Source organism: Hakea prostrata, chromosome 5, assembly GCF_041222555.1.
Source record: "Hakea prostrata isolate BN-2017 chromosome 5, UWA_Hpros_2, whole genome shotgun sequence".
NCBI classification, from domain to species: domain Eukaryota; kingdom Viridiplantae; phylum Streptophyta; class Magnoliopsida; order Proteales; family Proteaceae; genus Hakea; species Hakea prostrata.
In genome coordinates this window covers 17,130,889-17,154,421 of record NC_142604.1, presented here as the reverse complement: position 1 = coordinate 17,154,421, position 23,533 = coordinate 17,130,889, and the positions used below count along the sequence as shown (strand labels likewise).

At 39.7% G+C, this 23,533-nt stretch overlaps 2 protein-coding genes across 4 annotated transcripts in view; one reads left to right on the top strand and one right to left on the bottom strand.

Moving 5' to 3' along the window:
* Positions 1-15,813, bottom strand: part of LOC149015509 (uncharacterized) — a 28,083-nt gene extending 12,270 nt beyond the window's left edge. For 2 of the 3 annotated variants that reach the window (XR_016173416.1, XR_016173417.1), the window contains exons 1-5: positions 15,243-15,813; positions 13,252-13,378; positions 13,071-13,141; positions 12,846-12,927; positions 11,004-11,243 (exon numbers count right to left, since the gene is read on the bottom strand). Coding sequence is in view for 1 of the 3 variants with exons in the window: in XM_089155296.1 (XP_089011422.1) it covers positions 12,846-12,927; positions 13,071-13,141; positions 13,252-13,378; positions 15,243-15,475 (513 nt within the window). In the remaining 2 variants the exon portion in view is untranslated. The remainder of the gene's footprint in view (positions 1-11,003; positions 11,244-12,845; positions 12,928-13,070; positions 13,142-13,251; positions 13,379-15,242) is intronic. The other variant, XM_089155296.1, reaches the window with a different exon arrangement.
* A 4,200-nt stretch (positions 15,814-20,013) lies between these two features.
* On the top strand, positions 20,014-20,751 carry LOC149015508 (uncharacterized). Its single transcript, XM_089156540.1, has one exon. The coding sequence runs from the start codon at positions 20,014-20,016 to the stop codon at positions 20,749-20,751; it is 738 nt and encodes a 245-aa protein (XP_089012666.1).
* Positions 20,752-23,533: the final 2,782 nt, after the last annotated feature.

Genomic DNA, 23,533 nt, shown 5'->3' with positions numbered 1-23,533 from the left:
ATCTTATACGGAGCCTTAGATACCGGAGCGGCACCAGGGATGAGATCAATAGAAAATTCAACATCCCTATCCGAAGGCACTCCCGATAGATCATCAGGGAAGACATCAACAAATTCATAGACAATCTTGACTTCGTCAACTCTATTCTCCACTTTACTCTTGCCTTCAGATGAAGCATCATCTACTAGGGCATAGATTTGCATCAATGCAGACAATATCTTCTTACAAACCCTTCTTTTCTCACCTTGAAATTCAAAAACCGGACTTCCACATACATGGAACTGAATCTTCCTTGAGGAACAAAGAAACATAGCTTTGTGGGCTGTCAACCTATTCATCCAAAAAAAAACCAGTCAATTCCCAAAATGACATCAAAGTCCTTCATATCAAGAAGTACCAAATTGGCTTCCAAGTTCTTCTCACCAATCAACACAGGACATTTAACTAACCCTTTATCTAGTTTCACAACGGAAATCTTCATACTGTAGTCCCGAATGCGGGAGGATTGGCTGGAACTCCTCATACTCGTCAGATGGAGAGTATCCTGAAGATGCAAGTGCCCACTTTCACTGGAGTTACAAAGGACCCCTTGTTTCCTAACAAGTGGCTTCGTGAGTTAGAAGAAGGCTTTTCGACATCTACAATGTTCGGAAGCTCAAAAGATTCTGTTTGCTGAACAGTAGTTGCAACATGAAACTGACGCTTGGTGGACCTCCACTCAGCCTGTTATGGAAGGTTTGCATGCGGGTATTGTAACTTGGGAGTTGTTCAAGGAAGCTTTCTGCATGAACTATTTCCCTAGAGGCGGAAGGATGCGAAGGAAGCTGAGTTTGTGGTTCTCACACAAGGATCTTTGTCTGTGTTGGAGTAACAACAGAAGTTTGAGGAGCTTCATTTCTTTGCTCGTGATCTCGCCAAAGCGAAGAAGTTCTTTAAAGGACTGCGCCCTGCCAATAAAGCCTACCTCACTGTCCAGCCTATAGTGAGCTATGCTCAAGTGGTGCAGAACTCGAAGAAGTTGGAAGAAACTGAGAAGGAGAATGCACGTGTGCAAAGGCCCTGGCAGCCTAGGAACCCTGGATTAATGGATCGTAGTGACCAGCGTTTTGTGAGACCTACACCCTACCCCACTCCTGCTTTTCAACCTAGGAGTGTAGGTCAGAGCCCTGGTTTTCAGCAGCCCGGCTAGTTTAGACAGATATGCAATCTATGTAGTTAAGGAAATAACCATCATTGACACTTTGTGGGTGATCGTTGATAGGTTGACCAAATCAGCCCATTTCATTCCTATGAAGATCACTCATACTCTGGATAAGCTAGCTAGGCTTTATGTGGACAATGTGGTTCGTCTACACGGAGTGCCAATGAGTATTGTCTCTGATCGTGATCCTAGGTTTACCTCAAGGTTTTGGAACAGTTTGCAGAAGGCCTTGGGAACCCAATTGAATTTGAGTACAACTCATCACCCACAGTCGGATGGACAATCTGAGCGAACAATTCAGACCTTGGAAGACATGCTCAGGTCTTGTGTGGTGGATATGGGTGGAAATTGGGATGAACACTTAGCTTTGGTTGAGTTTGCCTATAACAACAGTTATCAAGCAACAATAGGCATGGCTCCATTCAAGGCTTTGTATGGTAATACTTGTAGGACACCATTGTACTGGACTGAGACGGGTGAAAGAAAGGTCTTAGGTCCCGAGATGATTGAAGCTACGAGTGCGATGGTTGATATGATTAGAGAAAGGATTAAGTCTGGCTCATCAAGACAGAAATCTTATACTGATAAGAGAAGGACTGATCTAGAATTTCAAGTTGCAGAGAAAGTTTTCTTGAAGGTTTCACCAATGAAGGGTGTGATAAGATTCAATGTTAAGGGAAAGCTTAGCCCTTGTTTCATTGGACCTTTTGAGATTTTGGAAAAGGTTGGACCTGTTGCGTATCGTTTAGCATTACCTCCGTCTATTGCTGCTGTGCATAATGTGTTTCATGTTTCGATGCTTCGGAAATATATAGAGAACCCGGAACACATTTTACAGCAAGCACCTGAAGGACTTAGTGCTGATCTTACCTATGATGAAGAACCTGCCGAAATCCTAGATAAGGACAAGTAGCTACGGAATCGCACCATCCCTTTGGTGAAGATTCGGTGGAAGAACCATACCCCTGAAGAAGTTTCTTGGGAGAAGGAGAAGTTTCCTCACCTCTTTGAAAGCACAGGTACGCTTTCAATTTCGGGGACGAAATTTCTTTAAGGGGGGAGAATGTGAAACCCAGCCCTAACCTTGACCTAGAAACCCTGTTGTTTGTAGGTCCGACAACCCGAAGTAAGGCAAGAAATCAGCTTTGGGCCTTTTCAGTAGAAGACTTGGTGGCTGGATTGGAATCCATGAGTGTTGAGGTCAGTGTTTCATTTATGGAAACTGCATCCTGATGAAGATCGGATTAGTTGATGGACTTGGAGTGCTCTCTGTATTGGTTCGAAGGCATTTCTACCTACTAGGTAAGTCACTTTAGGTGTGTGCAAAAACCCTTTATGTTTGGACTTGATCTGAGCCTTCAAATCCACAGTTTGAACTTGCTGGTCCTGATTGGTCGACTCATTAGTCGACTGGACCATTCGACCAATCTATCGACCAATGGGTTCTGTTTTTGCTAATTAGGTCGTGGCTACTCTATTTAAATCCAAATCTCGGGATTACTTCGTCTCCACTGCCTCCTAAGCCTCTGGAACGAGTCAGAGCTCCATTCCAATCAATTTCCTTGCATCCTGGGTTGATTTCTCGTAAGAACTCAAGTAATCTTCTTCCTCCTGCATCAAAGGTATGTCTACACTCTCTTTTTCTTCTCCATCTCTGAATTTCTTTTCTTTAATCTTGTTCTTGATTGAGATCAGAAAGGAGATGCTGCATTCTTGCAACCATCTATTCCATGATCTCATTCTATTCTTTGAGATCTATGATCATCATCATGATCTTAACCCTAGCCGAAGATTTTCTTGAAACCCTAACCTTTGTATGATCTTTCTAGAAACCTCCCATGTGAGGGAAACCTCATGGGCAATATTTATGTTAATCTAAACATGATTCCTATGATTTTCTTGTTATAATTGGCCAAGCATTTATTCCCTTTCATCCTGTGATCATAACCTTTTCATGAGAGCCATAAAGGTTGAAACCCTAGTTTCTTGGATCTATTTTTATTGATCATACTAGTAGTTAATCGCTGTGTTTTCTTTACAAGATTTGTAACCTATCATTCTCTAGTTCTTTATCCTTGATCATACCATGCTTTCTTCAAGAACCATGATTGACCTAATTAGGGTAACTTTTTGGTTCCTAGTTTGTAACTTGAAAACTCGATTTGATTAATGTTTTGAAGTCCTCTATATACTAGTATGCTGCCATTGTAGTTTACCACTTGTTTAGTACCCTACCACCAAATTCGGTTTCATATTCTAGAAACTCTGATTTTGAAGGCCACTGTCTCTGTTTGTTGATTCATTGGTCGACTGAGGCAGTAGACCAAGTCAATCGACAAATGAGTACAACATTTTCATATTTGGTCTGTTTTGGATGTTTTTATATCTTTCCTTCTAGGTATCTTTCCTAATATGTTGTATACACTTGTTTAGGACTTTCTTACCAAGTTTAGTCAAGGTCTTACTTGATTCCCTAAGATTCCTTTGCGAGTTATATAAGGTAAGGATGGTTATTTCCTTAACTACATAGATTGCATATCTTAGTTTTGGTATTTGAATCTTGTTAGTTTATTTCTTTAATTAGATTCTTACAATGTGATACTACTGTTGTACTATCTTGATTTCAGTAGCATTACTTGTTTATATCAAATTGATTCGTGTATGATTTACTTACCAAATATATGCAAGTTATGTGTTATTATTGATTTCTTTCCATATATGAGGTTACCATATATGTGATGTTACGGATTGATGCTTGTGTATGCTTAAGTATGGTTTGGAAAGGAGAGGTGTCCTTTTGACACTTCTGACCTTGGACAACTACGGGAATAGTATGGGATGTTTCCGGAGATGCCCTTTGAACACCTTCCTAAACTATTTGATGACATATTTAGGACTGTCTAGTAGTGTTTGGCTAGGATGTCCCATTACTTTAGACCTGAATCGGAAGGGTATTGAGACCGAACGACCCGTGGTAACAATGTGATTCATGGGCGCTAAAGACCGGTAACCAACCCGTGAGAGGACAGGAATCACATTGTGGGGACCATTTATCGGTAGGGTTGCATATGGTTAGACTTGGGCTCACGGGCGCTCAAGACCGGTAACCAACCCGTGAGGGGACGTGAGAGCTTCCCGTTTACTATATGTGGGTGACCTATAGGGTTGATGAGTCCGTAGTCAGGGACTATGAGGACTCTAGTGTGAAGGATACCGGAAAGGATCGCTAGGGGCGAGGAATGGACGTATCTGGATCTGACTTGATGTAACTGAGTAGGAGACTTGCATTTGGCTAGGCTTTGACCCTGACATGCGCCGATACTTAGACCAATGGTGATGTGAGAGAGTGGTGACCTAACCCCCAGCCATGGAATGTACCGAGGGATGCCGGACCCACTACCAAAAGGCGTTCTGTGATGAGACCTTCCTAAAGAAGTACGGTGCTATGACTTAAAGCATGTCTGCCAATAGAAACCAGCATACATAGAGTTAGAATCATATTGCATCATGTGTTTCATATCATATAGCATTTTACTTTGCTTTGAAATCCTGCCATTTATGTTGTTTTGGATTAATCGCCTTTATCGAGTTTCTTTGAAACTCATTCCTTTTTGTACAATGTTCCGTTAGATTATTCTACAAGTACCGACTACTATGAAGGACGATAATGAAGCGCGCCGATGAGCGTACTACACGCGGTGTTGGTGACAATCAAGATTACTCGATGATCCCTCGGCGATCACATTTCGTCTATGATTACGGCCGTGGTTGGAACATCTCTGTTGGATCGTGAAGTCCCTATTTTGAAGATGTCATCATAGGATCTAGGACTCTTAGTTTAGTTATTTTCTTATTTCTATTGTTTCAATTGTAATTCCTTTTAGACTTACATCTGCGTTCCGCCGTTCGTGGGTGAGTTTCCGCCTTTCTCTCTTCTTTTGATATCTTTGGATATCTGGTATCATTTCCGCACTCGAAAATGGCTCCCCGGTGACACACTAGGTTGTCGAACCTCTATCATGAGCTCATTCATTGGTTTTGTAACTCCTTCACTCGGGGGGAGCCATCCTATCGGAGCCTTAGATCCGGGCGGCACCGGGATGAGATCGATAGAACTCAACATCCCTATCTGGAGGCACTCCGGATAAATCATCAAGGAAGACATCAAAAAGTCACGGACAATCTTGACTTCGTCACTCTATTCTCCACTTTACTCTTGCCTTCGGATGAAGCATCATCTACTAAGGCATGATTTGCATCGTCATGCAGTATCTTCTTACAAACCCTTCTTTTCTCACCTTGAAATTCAAAACCGGACTTCCACAAACATGGACTGAATCTTCCTTGAGGAGCAAGAAACACAGCTTTGTGGGCTGTCAACCATCAATTCCCAAAATGACATTAAATTCCTTCATATCAGAGTACCAAATTGGCTTTCAAGTTCTTCTCACCAATCAACACAGGACATTTAACTAACCCTTTATCTAGTTTCACACGGGACCGTAGGTGTACTAATCGATAAACAACTGGACAATTTCTCGGGATTAGGTCGGTCTTCTGATGAATGCGGATGCATGACGAGTGAGATGCACCCGTATCAAATAAGACAAATGCGGGAATAGGCGACTAACATGTACCCGTAATCACATCGTGGCTTGTATCTTGCTCAGTACTGGAGATATTGAACACTCTACCAGAGGGAGGAGCAGGGGCATTCTTCACCACAGGGGCAGGCTGCTAGGCAGGTCGCTTCGGACAGGCACGAGCAAAATGACCAGCTTGCTTACAGAAAAAGCAAACAGGATTGCTAGGTCCAACTGGAGTAGCTGCAACAGGGGGCTTCTGAACCAATAGCCTAGGATTCGCATTCACAGGCCTAGCACTAACATTCATTGGTGGTCGATTCCCGTCATACTGTCTACACTTGCCGGGCTGCGGAAAACCAGGGCTCTGACCTACACTCCTAGGCTGAAAAGCAGGAGTGGGGTAGGGTGTAGGTCTCACAAAACGCCGGTCACTACGATCCACTAATCCAGGGTTCCTAGGCTGCCAGGGCCTTTGACACATGCATTCTCCTTCTCAGTTTCTTCCAACTTCTTCGAGTTCTACACCACTTGAGCATAGCTCACTATAAGCTGGACAGTGAGGTAAGCTTTAATGGCAGGGCGCAATCCTTTAAAGAACTTCTTCGCTTTGGCGAGATCAAGCTTCAGAGAATCAGGAGCAAATAAATGAAGCTCCTCAAACTTCTGTTGGTACTCCAACACAGACAAAGATCCTTGTGTGAGAACCATAAACTCAGCTTCCTTCGCATCCTTCACCTTTTGAACCACCAAATTCGCTTTCATATTCTAAAACTCTGATTTTTGAAGGCCACTATCTCTGTTGGTCGACTGAGGCAGTAGACCAATCCAATCGACCAATGAGTACAGCAACCTCATATTTGGTCTGTTTTGGATGTTTTGATATCTTTCATTTTTAGTATCTTTCCTAATATATTATATACACTTGTTTAGGACTTTCTTCCCAAGTTTAGTTAAGGTCTTACTTGATTCCCTAAGATCCTTTGCGAGTTATATAAGGTAAGGATGGTTATTTCCTTAATTACATAGATTGCATAATCTATGTTTCTATATTTGAATATCATTGATTTGTTTCCTTAATTAGATTTTTACAATGATCTACTACTGATGCAACTACTTTGAATTACAGTAGCATTACTTGTTTATGTTAATTGATTCATGCAAGTTGGATGTTATTATTGATTTCTTTCCATATAAGAAGTTACCATACATGTGATGTTATGGATTTATGCTTGTGAATGATTAAGTATGGTTTGGAAAGGAGAGGTGTCCTTTTGACACTTCTGTCCTTGGACAACTACGGGAATATTATGGGATGTTTCCGGAGATGCCCTTTGGACACCTTCCTAAACTGTTGGATGACATACTTAGGGTTGTCTAGTAGTGTTTGGCTAGGATGTCCTATTATGTCAGACCTTAATCGGAGGGGTATTGAGACCAAACGACCCGTGGTAGCAATGGGGATTCATGGGTGCTCAAGACCAGTAACCAATCCGTGAGAGGATAGGAATCACATTGTGGGGGCCATTTGTTGGTAGAGTTGCATATTTATAGACTTGGGCTCATGGGCGCTCAAGACCGGTAACCAATCCATGAGGGGACGTGAGAGCTTCCCGTTTACCATATGTGGATGACCTATAGGGTTGATGAGTCCGTAGTCAGGGGCTATGAGGACTCTAGTGTGAAGGATCCCGGAAAGGATCGCCAAGGGCGAGGAATGGACGTATCTGGATCTGACTTGATGTAACTAAGTAAAAGACTTGCATTTGGCTAGTCTTTGACCCTGACATGCGCTAGTACTTAGACCAATGGTGATGTGAGAGAGTGGTGACTTAACCCCCAGCCATGGAATGTCCCTAGGGATGCCGAACCCACTACCAAAAGGCATTGTGTGATGAGACCTTCCCAAAGAAGTACGGTGCTATGACTTAAAGCATGTCTGCCAATAGAGACCAGTATACATAGAGTTAGAATCATATTGCATCATGTGTTTCATATCATATAGCATTTTACTCTGCTTTGAAATCCTGCTATTTATGTTGTTATGGATTAACTGCCTTACTGGGTTTCTTTGAAACTCATTCCTTTTGTGCAATATATTGTTAGATTACTCTACAGGTACTGATGACTATGAAGGTCAATATGAGGAAGCGCAAACTGAAGAGGCGTACTTCACGCAAGTTGCTGGCAACCATGAAGATTACTTTGAGGATTCCTCAAGTGGTTTTACTTGTTACCAGGATTAGCCCTACTATGGAGTCGGAACGTCTGAGCGTCATTGATGAAGTCTATGTTTATGAAGACGTTCTTTATAAAGTATAATAGACTTTAGTTTAGTTTGTTATATCTTTCTTTCTTATCTTAGAACCAGATGTAATCTTTCTTTTGACTTGCAATCTACTTTCCGTTGGTTGTAGAGTGGGATTCCGCCTCACTTTACTTATTGATTTAGACATTTTGATTCTTACTTATGGCTGGCCATGACAGCCTTACAAATTTAATTTTCTGATTCAGTAAATCATTCTATACCATCAAATCTGAGCCTAACTGTCATGTATTTGCAGAAAAGCATTGCAACACCTGACAGAGGTATATTGGCCATGGCTGAATCAAATGCAACTTGTGGGAAGAGATTGGCCTTGATTGGTCTTGAAAACACAAAGGCTAACCGCCAAGCATACAGAACACTCCTTGTCTCTGTTCCGGGTTTGGGCCAGTCATTTCAGGAGCAATCTTGTTTGAGGAAACACTCTATCAGTCTACAGTAGATGGTAAGAAAATGGTGGATGTTCTCAAGGACCAGAACATAATGCCAGGAATCAAGGTTGACGAGGTAAGGAAATGTATGAAACAATGAATCCGATGACAAACTGGTACATGAAAATGAACCATATGCATGATCATAACAAGAGGCATGCATATAGACATAAATCTTTGTATTAAAGTTGTTGGCCCCTTTGTCATGTTTATGATTCTATACCATTTTCATACGTAGGGACTGGTGCCACTGGCTGGATCAAACGATGAATCATGGTGCCAAGGACTCGATGGTCTGGCATCTCGTTGTGCAGCATACTATGAGCAAGGGGCACACTTTGCCTAATGGTGAATGCACATAAAAGCTTCTAGGAGTAACATCCTACTTTCTATTTCTACACTTCTATATGCAAATGCTGATTCTTGTTGTTGATCATATGCTAGGCGAACTGTTGTCAGTATTCCAAACGGGCCATCTGCGCTTGCAGTGAAGGAAGCTGCCTGGGGGTTGGCAAGATATGTTGCTATTGCACAAGTAACTCAGACCCTTCAGTTCATTTCTGTTTCCACATTTTAGAGTCCAATGTAGCTAGACAAGGAATTTAGAATGAAAAATAGCAACAAACTGATACACTGATGCACTATCAGCCACACCTAGCATTTTAGTAGATAAACCACAGAATGAGGATGCAAAGATACAGAAGCTTATCAGTCCATGATTTTTCGTGCCTAAATTTATCAAAATTTCAAAGACACTGAAAAAACATTCATTAGAAAAGTACCATATAATCCCTTACTGAAAAACTGAATCCTAAAAAGGCAATATGTGAATGTTAGACATCAAGAAAATCTGACGATTTCAGTGGTTCAATAAATTAAACTTGCTTAAAAAAATGTCCAGCATGAAGAACAGAGCACTTCAGTTTACATGAACAAGGATATAGTAACTGCGACTTGTAAATTTAATGAATCAAATAACTTTAGCTTAAGATAAGTTATTTTCTAAATTAAAACCTATTAAAAGAATGGAGACGAGCGAATCATGCATGGTGGTACTTTTTGTTAGAGGAAGACATAGGACTAACCATGGTGGGAGATCTCTCGCGAGATATCTCGCTATTTTGAGATAGCGAGACGAGAGGAGAGGCGAGATCTGCGAGATGGGAGATCTCGCCACATCTCGCCATATCTCGGCGAGATCTCGCCTCTCTCTCGCTGCAACCATAAAAACTTGTCAGAAACTTGATTTTTTGCCGGAATTTGTTGGGGATTCAACTTCTAAACATCTTTAAGACATCTACAACATCAAATTATCAACATTTAAGCTTATTTCAGCTAGATTTTCAACAAAGGTAAGATTTTCCCCCAAATTTGAATTTTTTTCAAATAGAATGTTCTACAATGGGTGTGTAAGTCTAATATAAATATATGTTGACCTATAAGCTTTGATCTACACTTTCATGGAAACCAATTTAATGTGACATTTAAACCGATATGTGACATACTACAGTGATGAGTTGACTTGGGAGTCATATGTGGCCACCGTTCAGAATCAGTTGATGCATAATGCTGAGTGATACTCTTGCTGTCTTGTAATCTTATTACTCAATACTTCTGTGATTGTGAACTTATGGATTATGATTTATGACTTACTAGAAGTCTAAAACTTCTTATGGTTGTAAAATTTTGAAGACATTTAAGTTCTTTGATAGTTTGATGTGTAATGTATTTGATACTTTATAGTTGATAACATGAATTACTTGATATCTCTACATTACATGTTGTCTACTTGTCTAACCTTGCATTTCACATCACTTTGATTTTACACATAGGGTCGACTTAGAAGACATACTTAGGGTTATTTTCTCACAAATCTAAGGCCACCAATATGTTCAAAAGGCCTTAAATAGGCTAGATACCATATTTCAGCCCAACCGGGACCCTAAAACCCACCAAGATGGGCCACCGAGATTACGCCAAAATTTTGGTAGATCTCGACCGAGATCTCGCCATCTCGCTCGAGATCTCGCTCGAGAGTGAGATCTCCCACCATGGGACTAACTAGTTAGTTCCTCATTTTGTTGATGTAGGATAATGGTTTGGTTCCTATAGTTGAACCTGAAATTTTACTGTATGGAGAGCATGGAATTGACAGGACCTTTGAGGTAGCCTTGAAAGTGTGGGCAAAGGTTTTCTTCTACATGGCAGAGAACAATGTTATGTTTGAAGGGATTTTGCTCAAGCCCAGCATGGTGACACCCGGTGTTGAATGTAAGGAGAAAGCCACACCAGAGCAAGTTGCTAAATACACTCTAAAACTTCTTCATAGAAGGATTCCCCCCGCTGTCCTAGGAATTATGGTATGCTTATCTTGACATTCTTCATACTTTAATTGTTTCAAAAAAGAGCGGGCAAAAACATTAAAAAAAATGAAGAAAAAGGAACTTCTATTGAAAGTTTACCTTGTAACTGCTTTTCTTTTTTCTTTGGCAAAATAGTTCCTTTCAGGTGGCCAATCAGAAGTCGAAGCAACTTTGAACTTGAATGCTATGAACCAAGGAGCAAACCCATGGCATGTTTCATTTTCTTATGCAAGAGCACTTCAGAACACTTGCCTGAAGACATGGGCAGGAAGGCCAGAGAATGTGAAGGCTGCATAAGAAACTCTCCTTGTACGAGCAAAGGCCAACTCCCTAGCACAACTTGGAAAGTACACAGGTGAAGGCGAGTCAGAGGACGCCAAGAAGGGTATTTTTGTCAAAGGAATACACATATTGAGTTCCTGAACCTTGTAGCTCATGGGTTTTGATGCAACTGTTTTGTCATAACCAAAGAACATGATTGTGACATCTATAAACTAGCAATTTCCCTAAACCAAGGGCATGCTGATGCCATGTTAGCACTTAGCAGCACTAGTTCATGAACATTAATGTTGGAGGAGCAAGTTGCGAACCAATGTGAGTTGTTACTGTCATAGACAGTCGTTACATGAGCTTTATATTGAAATCTAACAATAGAAAGCCTAAGACAGAAACCATTATGGCACTAATTGATTATCTAAGCAAACTAATAACATAAAGATAGGAAATTCTAAAACAGAATACATAAATAACCAAAAATAAACTGAACAATTGAGTAGAGAATCACACTCAGAGGCTTTGGTTAGATTCAAGAGGCTGGGTAGGTCTTAGATAAATGAGTCTTTAGCTCAACTAGAAGAGCACATGAGGCCACACCCATGAGATGGTGGTTCAAGTACACAAAACTCAGAAAGAATTTTCCTTTCATTTTTCTTTTCAGGGCAGCAAAAAGGTCAGAGAGGTGAGCTTAAAAAGGAAGGTATTAGCATCTATCAGGTATGTTTCCAAAGAGCCAGGAGCATTCCATTGCTTAGACAGAGAGGCTTTGACAATGCCAGGGGGAGGGCAAGGGCCAAGAGATTGACCGAGCACAGCAAGATTCCAGTGCCGGATGCTATCGGCAGTGGCAAAGGAGGGACAGTGAACCAAGAGAGTGGAGTCAGGGGAGGTAGAGGGGGGAATGAAAGATAGGTTGCAGTCAACGGAGGGAAGAGATGGAAATGGAGGGTGGGTGGATGTGAACATGGAGTTCCAGGCTTTCGGAGGGGGTTCAGGGATGGAAGGGGGAGCATTTTCAAGAGAGATGGGGAGAGTGGAGGTAGATGGAAGGTTACTGAGGGCAGCAGATGGAGAGGGAGGGGTGGAGGGAGGCGGGGGAGATGCCGGAAAGCATTCTCAACGCCGGAGCATCAGAAGTGTTTGGTTTTGGAACTGAATCAGACAACAAGAATCCATATCCTAAACAACAAGTATGGATGTTTTGCCACCCAGAGTACCAAGTTGTTCTTTTGATTGTTACATTCAGCTTGGTTTCAAACTTTAATCATATATTTTGAACTTCTTTGGCTTTTGCAGTTAAATTACCTGAGCTATTGACCTACGTGAACATTGAAGAAGAAACACTGGTGCGCTTTGCAGCAGAAGTTGCTTGAGTTTCTCAAGTATGTTTATGTCAACATGTCGCATCTTGGACAACCATATCTTTCTTAAAATAATTCTATCAATGTTAATGGTCCATTTTTCATTCAACTGAAAGAGAGAAGGGGAAAAGAGACAGTTTACATCGCTAAAAACAGTGTATATGTCATCAATCACCCCAACACTACGAAACAAGGAAAACTGACAGAAAACTTTCATATGAAACATGAATAGGGTGTCCATACATTACTATAGTAAGATTTAGATGAGGAACTTTGAACATTGCCTGATTCTATATAAGCATACCTTGGATGTCCTTAGTTCATTTACAGCCATTCTAAGATAATCGTCAGATAATATCAAACGTGACAGTGCACCAGTGCTTAACCTGCAACATTCAAGAGAGAATGCAATGATTCTAATTGATAGTGGGTTAGGGTATGGTAAAACATGTTAAAGCAAAGAACCAGAATGCCTGCTGTATTATATCAAATATTTCATAACTCCAACAAATAGTGGAATTTTTTATACCCCAAAAGCTTTACTGCATCTGATACAGAGCCATCAACTGCAAAAATTAGGTCCAACAAAGCTTGCATTCCCTATAGCCAAAATAAATGAAAAATTAGACCAAGATCATATTCATTTACGATCCTTGTAGGCTCACAAACTTTAGAAATATAATTAGCATACAAAATATGATAGACAATACCAAGACAAATTTTGGATTGTTTGGTCCAATTTGTGAGCCACAGTCGGGTCCTCTCATAGTTGACTTTGCAGGAAGAATCTGAAGAAGCTCAAGTGGATGTTTATAGCCACTCAAGTCAACTGGTTTCCTGACTAGTTCAAAGGCACAAAAATGCTACCAATTAGTGCAAAACACGTTTTCATTTCACAAACAAAATAAATGCGTTGTTATAAGGAGCATAACTATGATATATGTTCTTCATTTATTCACATCCATTCATCTCAGGTGGATGTATCCTAATTGTGCATCTCCAAGAATTTTTCCTAACAATTTATTAATAATTGAGGAACAGATGAACTATCAAATATGTAAGATCTCTTCCTTTTTTTCAATTCATGACTAACAAAGGAATTTAGCCCTCTTCCAATCCATCTTTTTTCCTTTTCCGATAAATAATTCAAAAAATACTAAATTGCAAAGGTAAGTCAACAGGCTTCTAAGACAAAATTTAAGAATAAGAATCATAAATAATTTCAAAAACCTTTATGGTTCCACAGTGATTAAAAAACTATGAACAAAACATAGCTGATAAACAAAGAAATGGAAGACTTCTTCACTGAAGCAAGCCTTGAAGATTCATCCCAAACCTGACTGCAATTTGAATTTGTTATTCCAGTCCAAGTGTCCCACCCTCAATTGGGAGATCTTACCCATCTGAGAAGCCTAGCTACTACTTCTAGAAATATTTGATATTATGGGTATCAGCTTAATTCATGTCATGATGATAGACCAGAATTTGCATGGTTTTGTTTCTTCAGTGGCTAAGACATCATCCCAACATACTGAGACACATACTAAGTTCCTGAACCTTGTAGATCATGGGTTTTGATGCAACTGTTTTGTCATAACCAAAGAACATGATTGGGACATCTATAAACTAGCAATTTCCTAAACCAAGGGCATGCTAATGCCATGTTAGCACTTAGCGGCACTAGTTCATGAACATTAATGTTGGAGGAGCAAGTCGCGAACCAATGTGAGTTGTTATTGTCATAGACAGTTGTTACATGAGCTTTATATTGAAATCTAACAATAGAAAGCCTAAGACAGAAACCACTATGGCACTAATTGATCATCCAAGCAAACTAATAACATAAAGATAGGAAATTCTAAGACAGAATACATAAATAACCAAAAATAAACTGAACAATTGAGTAGAGAATCACACTCAGAGGCTTTGGTTAGATTCAAGAGGCTGGGTAGGTCTTAGATAAATGAGTCTTTAGCTCAACTGGAAGAGCACATGGGGTCACACCCATGAGATGGTGGTTCAAGTCCACCAAGACTCAGAAAGAATTTTCCTTATTTTTCTTTTCAGGGCAACAAAAAGACCAGTCTCAAAAATGCTTTTACACTTCATTTGTCTAACCAAAGATCGGATTGAAAAATAAATATCCAATCAAATGGTATGATGGCTATCTAAAACATTATAACAAATCTTCACATAATATAGAACCAAGTAAAGATCTGAGAGACCTACAAAGATATCGAATATTAGTGGAATCGAACCACCATCTCATGGGTGGGCCCATGTGTTCTTCTATTTGAGCTAAAGATTCACCTACTTACATAAAGAGTGTTAGCAAAAATAGGTTAATTGTTAGTTGCAAGTTGGAGTTCACTGCATTAAAGGTAGAAAATGCAGAACAACATAAACATCAAAAACAGGCAAAGGGAAATAAAAAAAATAGCATTGAGAAGTGCATTCTTGGTACTCCAACCCTCTAGCATTCCCCCATCCTCCTCCTATGATTCCTCAAAAAATTAACCATCAGACACTGTTCTAATAGATGTTATCATTCCCTTCTCTTACCTTTATCTACATCTGTTCGAAATTCATACTTATCTCAAACAATCTTAATTATTTCAAAAGGGAACAGCAGAAACAACAGTAACAACTAACACAGATAACTATGAAAGTTAAAGAAAGAACAGATTAAGAGATTACTGACTTCTGGAAATAGCTTGTGAAGAAGGTATCAGCCTCAATGGACTTGAAAGCTTTGAGGAAAGTCCACATATTGCCAATCAAAGGCCAACCCATATCGCCTGGAGGGATATTAGCCCGTTTATCACCCAGTTTGGATTCATATAACCAGGAATTAACATTCTTGAGCAATCTGCAAAACCCAATAAACCCTCCAATCAGAACTGTCAATCCTACCCAGAGTAACCCACTCTCCATCTTTTTCTCTCCATTTGGCTACTCGCTCTGCAAAGTTCAGAATTGCAGACACCTATGACTCAGTTCTCCCTCTATAGCTGTATTTATAGCAGGGGAAGGAGGAGAAGAGCGGGAAGAGAAAGCGAGAGAGATTGTGACAGACCAAAGATGGACTTTTGTCCACCAAGTACAGCTATAGAGGGATTTCGGTTGCCTTGAAAGAAAAAAAAAAATTCATTCGAGCAAATCCGTGGAACAGAGGGATTAATTTATCGGATTCTCTCCCAATGAGCGGTGATTTCTCCTACGAAGGGATTAATTTAATTTTCTCTGTTCTTTGTTTGGCAAAGAAATGAAAAAACGAGTCTACCTGTTAGAGAGGTTGAGAGTTGCAGAACTTCTTCACCTTCTGATATTGCAACTAAAGAACAGCGGCAGCGAAGGATGGTTGAAGCCGTAGGACAAAAATCCGGTGATTCGTGAGGAACGATGGCACCTGAGGTCTTCAAATGGAAGAACAGCGGCAGCGAACGATGGCACCTGAGTTCTTCAAATAGAAGAACAATGGCAGCCGAAGAGGGAAAAACTGAACGAGGGAAGAAGTTCGTTCAAGCCCCAACTCTCATTTTGAAAATGGAATGTTTTTGACCGTTAGATTTGAATTTAATACGTGTAAAAAAATCAAAGGGAGAACAGGGGGAAACCGGAGGATGTCAGAACCGTAGTGGACAAAAATCCATGAGTGATTCATGTTCTCTTATTAGTCTGGCCTCTCATACAGGAGGGAAACATGATGGCCACTCTTAATCAACATTTCTGTATTGAGGCTTGATTTCATTTTTCTGATGATTTCTGTGGTACAGTTCACAGCTAAAGGGAAGAAGTCAGGTATGCAACCATTCGCATCCCTACTTTATGTGTAAGAGGACTATCTGAAATAGCCAATTTCCGGTTCATTTGATGACTCAACTGACACAACAATGAGTTGTTCCAAGCTGCAACGGGCTCATTGGATCTTTCCATAAGACAATCCTTCACTACAGCAACCTTAACTTTAGCTTATGACAGGGGACAGAGAATGTTGTCCAGATGGCAAAGACAGTATTGGGTAGGGTACAGCAGTTAGTTAAAAGGGGTTTTGGGTTATGTAAGGGAGAGAGGCAGAGGAGGGGTTTTATGTGTGAAGTCTGTAATTAACTAAGGAGGTCACACTGGGGAGAACTCAGTTCTCAGGTGAGTGTTAATGACCGGCAAAATTAGCCTTTTCAGTCTCCCCATTATTTTCCTGCCTTTATTTTTTTTTTGTGTGTGGATTTACTAGCAGTCTACACCTCCTATTAATCTGATACTCTGATGTAATGTTAGATGCAAAAATTTATCTGCTCTTCATATCTGAATATCTCATGAGCAACAGTGGTAAGCTGGGGCTGGTGCAGATCTAACACCAAACTGGCCTATTTTCCTCTGAAATCAACCTAGGGTGGATATTTATGTGTGTTGGGCTTTTGTTTAATATGTTTATGCGTTCATTGGCCTATTCTACAGGCGCAAAAGTTAAATGTCCAGGCTAATTACAAATAACCATTTCTGGTGTTCTTGCTGCAGTTTAAGGTGGTCTAGGTCAATTGGTTTCTACCTTAAATTAGTTTCAATGTTGAGTTAACGTTCAATTAAGAACTCAAATCAGATCAGATCTCCAGCTTATTATGTACAGATAAAACTGCTCCACTTGATGGAAAGGGACCCAAACTTGATATGATCAATAAAGCTTCTCAGGTTTGAGTGATTGCCTTGCATTATGCTGATGCATACTGCTTTTGTTAAATTTGGTCAGTGCAGGACCAAGATTGAAAGAGACTGTTAAAGTTCTAAAGCGAGGTCAAGAGACTCAAGACTAGATCTTTTTGGCTGAATAGACAGTCTTCAAGAAGCATTCCAATCGTTAAGTCTCCCCATCCAGCTATCTGCCAGCCTACCTCCATTTCCTTTCTGTATAACCCCTCTCTTTTCTTTTTTATCTTTCTTGAATTTTCAAATCTTCCAATAAACCCAAAATCCAAGGTCAAATCTACAACAATCTAAGCATTAGATATGTTTCTTTTCAGGTACATCATCCCACCAACCCTAGGGACCTTATCCCAATTGACCCTATTTGACCATCCAATTTCAAGGTATAGATATTCTCTTGAACTTATGCACAGCCAAAACTCCCCAAAAACCAAGAGCCCTCGTATTTTCCAATTTAGCCATCCATCCAACCAAACTTGGCGGATCATATCCTTATATCATTAACTACACCCACCAGGTTTCAACCCATTCTAACACCTACAAACCTCAGTCCCCCATCTCTAAAGTATTCATCACATAACTCTAAGATCAAGAAACCTTTTTTGGTCTCATTTAAGTTGGTTCTCTTTAGAGATCTTAAAGGAATTGATCCTCAATCAATCAAGACTACATCTTCATGGGTTCTTAAAGTAAGTCAAAGAAGAAAAGGGGTATGGAGGGGCATAGGTTGAGAGAGATAATAGGTACAATAAGTATTTCTTGCGCAAGCTCTGCTGGTCAGTTAAGCATGAATAATCAAATTTCAGTGTTTCTATGAGGAAAAAAAAATGATTTATCCATCTTTCAAGCCTTGATCAAATGTTATTTCAATACTGAAGGGTAAAGGCCTTGGACTTTATTTGACTTTCATTGGTATTTCCCTCATGTTAAATCGAGTTTTAAGCAGAATATCTGCACCTTAGCTGAGAGCGTCATTCTCCATCAAACGCAAGTAGATGACATTTTTTTTTCTGTGACTTTAAAGTTTAAACATCCTGGGTATTTTTGACTTGCTTAGGATGAAATCTGAGAATCAGAGCTCAAGAGTTTCATGGAACTCCTTGATTTGGTCAAGGTATTAAACCTCACCTTTCAGTCTTTGGGCGGAGGCTAATACATTTGAAGCTCCCTGGAGTGGCATAATCATTCAGAAGGGCATATTATCGTCTTGATATATAATCTTTGTTATTTTGCATATGAGAACCTTCATCCTATATTTGTGGAATGCCCTTTGTTTATTACAATTTGGAAGAGTTCCATTGTTATTCATGGTTAATATTGGCTGGGTGTTCCATCTTCGTCTTTGGATGAATTTTTTCATTTAGCGGAATAGGAAATTGACATTCCTCTTATTAGAAGAGACCTTTGGTTAGCTGATTTATTATTAGTTCCCATTCAAATCTAAGCAGAAGCAAAGAAGATTCTATGCGAATCTTAGACAAGTTTAGGTGATTTTTGTTTATCAAACTACTAGTGTTTGGAAATTATTCGTTAATCTAATTCTCCAAAGTCAAGTGATTTATAACCGAGACCCAAACTTTAATCAGAGTTCGATGTTTTGTCGCCTTCTAGGAGTTGGGATTCATATAGAAGATAGAACATAGGAAATGAAATGCAAAAACAAAAACCAAAAGCCTGGCAAAGACATGCGAGATAGAAAAGGAAGAAGGAAGTAGTACCTTGGGCCATTATTGTTTGCACGATGAAGCCATTGTTGTTTACTGTAATAACCTCCGACTCCTTGATTCAACTGCAGAAACTTTTGGTTACCCTTACACTGAGTCACTGAGGACTACCAACCGGCAGCCATATCGCTACTCCATGGATTTTAATAGAATTGCATCACATCACAGTTACCATCACTGGAGCTTATAATACATTATACAACGAGACAGCTAGTTGAACTTGAACTCAGAGAAAACCAATTTGAAGAAGAGCTCAGAGATTCCCAGTTGATTTGAACTTGTGAAAACGAATAAATTAAACACATGGTAACCCAACCCAGAGAGGGATCACATTGATCTGATAGATGATCAGAAACCCAGATTCCTCCACCAGGGAGACACCAAGTTGAAGAAAGAGATGCAAACAAACGAGAAGAACACCTTTTAGCAATACTGAAAGAATGCAAAGAAAAAACATAACTATTTTACAAGATTCGTTTACAATATTCAAATTTGAATTCAAAATTAAAAACTTGAATTCAAACCATAACATCACTTAATCCTTAAATATCTGAGATGAAGGGCAATCAACTATTTGTAAACAAGCTTTCCCAATTTAAGTCAAGGTATCTCTTTATAATAGGCTCTCCTAATTGAATAGAAGAATATTACCAAATTGAGTGGGAAGAGACCTACGCTTAAGGAAATCGATCAAATTAATTTGATCATCTACAATAACCGATCAGATCAAGCATATTCCCACTGGGGACCATCAGATCATAACGAACAAAATGACCTACATGGAGGAGCAAGACTAGAAAGTAGAAACGGAACTAGTGAGGAAACACACTAGCAGTTGTCCTAGTTAAACTCTAATGTTAATATGATTACTTAGTGGTATACCACTAGGACTAGGAGTCTTTTCTTATATATAACTGGCGAGCGGCGAGCCCCTTTTCTTACTTACCATCTCGTCCTGCCATTCTTCCGTGTTCCTTCTCTTGCTATCTCGTTTTCTTTTGTCTGAATTCCTTTTGATTTTGAAATTCACGGCCGGGTCACTCAATCATGCTTCACTTTTTGCGTCGAAGGCGTCGGGCAATTATTTCATGTCTCAGTTCCCGGTTTATACCTGAAGTCGGAGTCGGTGCTGAAGCTGAAATCGGAGTCAAAATCTATTTCGGGGTTGAACGTAAGGATGTTAGGGCAACATTTCCAAACGATGATGGCGATTCAATTATTCTTGAGCAGACAACTAATCTCTTACCGGTGAAACAATTGGACGTTGAGTTTCATAGCCTCCTCATCCCTCAAGTTAGTAAGTCTCATATCCACACTATGCTTATAGAACTTGAGATCCCTTCTGTCTGCGTTGAGAGATTGAAAGAAGAGATATCTACATATGCTTTTGAAGAGGCAGAGTTCTACAAAACCGACAAAGATGATGGAGAGCTGACTATCTTCATAATTATTGACGTCTGTTTGGTAGAGTATGTAGATATTTGGCAAGAAATTAGAGAATTTGAAGCCAGTTTGAATGGAGATGAAGGTTTTAGCTTGCTTCCTGCTTCAAAATCTTCTATTGAGGCTTTGGAGATGAAGAAATTACATGATACCTCTTCTGCAGACTTGTGTATGATTTGCATGGATGATTACGTGGGAGGAGCTGACATCATAAAGTTGGATTGTTCACATTTTTTTCACAGCGAATGCATCGTCAAGTGGTTGGAGTACAAGAACACGTGCCCATTGTGTCGTTTTACAATGCCAAAACAATCTGAAATGCCAGAACAATCTGAATCTTGATTACTTGTGGTCTCATTAAGACCTTGTAAATTTTAGTTATTTGTGACTAGAACAATAACTGTTTGAATCCTGAATCTTGTAAGTTGTTACATATGAATGAAATCAAATATGTCAATATATTTTTTTGCGTCTTATGTGTGTTACCGTCGTTATTTTTCCACTCGCGACAACGTTGATGGCGGTTACAGAAAAGAAAACTCTCTTTCGGTTCAAAACGCGCGAATTGTTATCTGATTTTTTTATTTTTTTTTGGGGTAGGAATTGTTATCTGAATCGTCAAGAAAGTTTCTAATTTTCGTCTCATTAATTAATTATGTTAACCTTCCATCACGGGTTACTATTAGTTTTTCAGAAAAGAAAGTGAGTAAACAACTGTTGATCTTCACCGGCGGTGAGAGAGAGTAACGTCTTTTTGAAACACACCGTCTCTTTGAAAAGTGAAAACTATGTTTTTTAAACGAGTTACTCATCTTCAGTATCGGCATTTAATTTTCTCATCAAATCTTTTCTTTTCTCCATCAATTTATCGTTTCTCCATATTCGCTGGCGCTGGATTTCCAAGAATTCAATCTTATCGATTGCTTCAACGTGGGTTCATCACAGAATTCCCAAGATCCTGGGAACTGCATATTATGACTGCTTCAACGCGGATTCTTGTTCGCGGCTGCGCGGATATCATCCGCGCAGACCTATAAGGATGACACGTGTTCTCATAAAATCAAACGGTTGAGAGGTGAGCGAAAATTGGTCATTGGTTTAAAAATTTTCGTAAATTACAAAAATCCACCTCATATGAATTTGAATTTGCAGAAAAGATCACTTTTACCGTATTGTTGAAAAACGTCTTGAGTGAAACCCTACCGTCATTTATGTGCCTCTTCTCCGGCGATGTGGTTTTGGAAAGTTAAGAAACGCCCAACCTTTGCACTTCTTAAACGACTACTTTGATATCTTATGGAGGAGGAGATGTCAGGAAATTGGATTTTGAAGGCCTTGAATTTTTGTCGAAACGAACAATGCAATTTCAAGCTTTCGTCTGGCGTCAAGAAACCGACTTGACAAGTATTTTCAGTCCATACAAATATCCTTTTTTGAAGATTTTCATAAATCTTGAACTTAACCTACCTTCTTGAAGATTCAAGATTCAAGCTTAATCATGGCTTCCTTTTAGGTTTTCCTCTCTGTTTCACGAATCAGGACCACGCCTTCACCTTCATTGTGAATTTTCCTGGTTTCTTAATGGCGGGTGTTCTAGAGAGCAAGAATAAGCGGTTGTTGAGAGAGACTCAGGGTGGGTTTCGTCGCCACCGGAGAAAAGGCTGATGAACGATGGCTAGGGTTTCATTCAAACTTGTTTTCCCAATTTGATGAAATGATCTTTCTGCAAATTCTATTTTTTTAAGAGACATGTGTCAACAGTGGTTCACAGAAGTCTGAACCGGTCTACAACGAATCCTTACCATAAAAGCATACCATCCTTCTGAAGTTCTTGTTCAACCAACAGCACAAGGAGAACCAGGGATTCGATCCTCCATACCTTCCTCTGAATATATATTATGGCACTGCAATTATGGATTCTGAATTCATCCTCTGAAAGAACCTATCTTTCTTGCACATAAATAGTCAACAGAACATTTTTAATCCCGATGACAATCCTTCCCATGAATGATCTTTTACTAATATGGATGTAATGTTTTTCAGATTCTCTCAGTTGATTATACATTATCATATCATTGAAAAATGGCTACAACACTCCCTAAAAACGAAAGAACACTTCAAAATCTGCATTACAAAACTTGGAAAATACAGCAATCACCAGTTAGTGTGAAAGGTCATCTGCGGTGCAGTTAACTGGAGAAGTGTTGGATTTAAATCATCAACAATGAGACCAGTATCAACAGAGATCATCTGCGGTGCAGTTAACTGGAGAAGTGTTGGATTCAAATCATTGACAATATCAAAGTAGTCGTTTAAGAAGTGCAAAGGTTAGGCGTTTCTTAACTTTCCAAAACCACATCGCCGGAGAAGAGGCACATAAATGACGGTAGGGTTTCACTCAAGACGTTTTTCAACAATACGGTAAAAGTGATCTTTTCTGCAAATTCAAATTCATATGAGGTGGGTTTTTGTAATTTACGAAAATTTTTAAACCAATGACCAATTTTCCCTCACCTCTCAACCGTTTGATTTTATGAGAACACGTGTCATCCTTATAGGTCTGCGCGGAGGATATCCGCACAGCCGCGAACAATAATCCGGTTCATCACAGAATTCCCAAGATCCTGGGAACTGCATATTAAAAACCATTGAAGAACAACGGTGAATAGTATTATCAGTAGATCCTATGAAATTAACTAAAACAGAAAGGGGTAATCACACCATCAGATTGATTTAGGAATCTATATCATCCTCCATATTCGTTAGATTCAAACTGGGAAGGGAATCATGTTTGGTCAGCCCTTTGGAGTTTTAAGGAGTTTGCATTGTATGTATTCTACTCATGTTTTTCCAATAAATACAAGAAATTCCAATGAGTCTCACAAGGGCCAACTATTATGTAGTGAAGAAGCGAGACACCCCTCCCCTAATGGGGAGTTGCTCTGGACCCTGTGCTAACTCTCACAATTGAGCAACCTTGGCATTGTGCTTGTGGATGTAATCCCCAACAGACGCTTTTGATTGGCTTCTTACCTGCCGGTCACAGGCATTGCTAGGACTCGTTTGATAACCCACCAATAAATGGTATTTATCGCTTCAAGAAACAAAGAATTGATGGAAAACT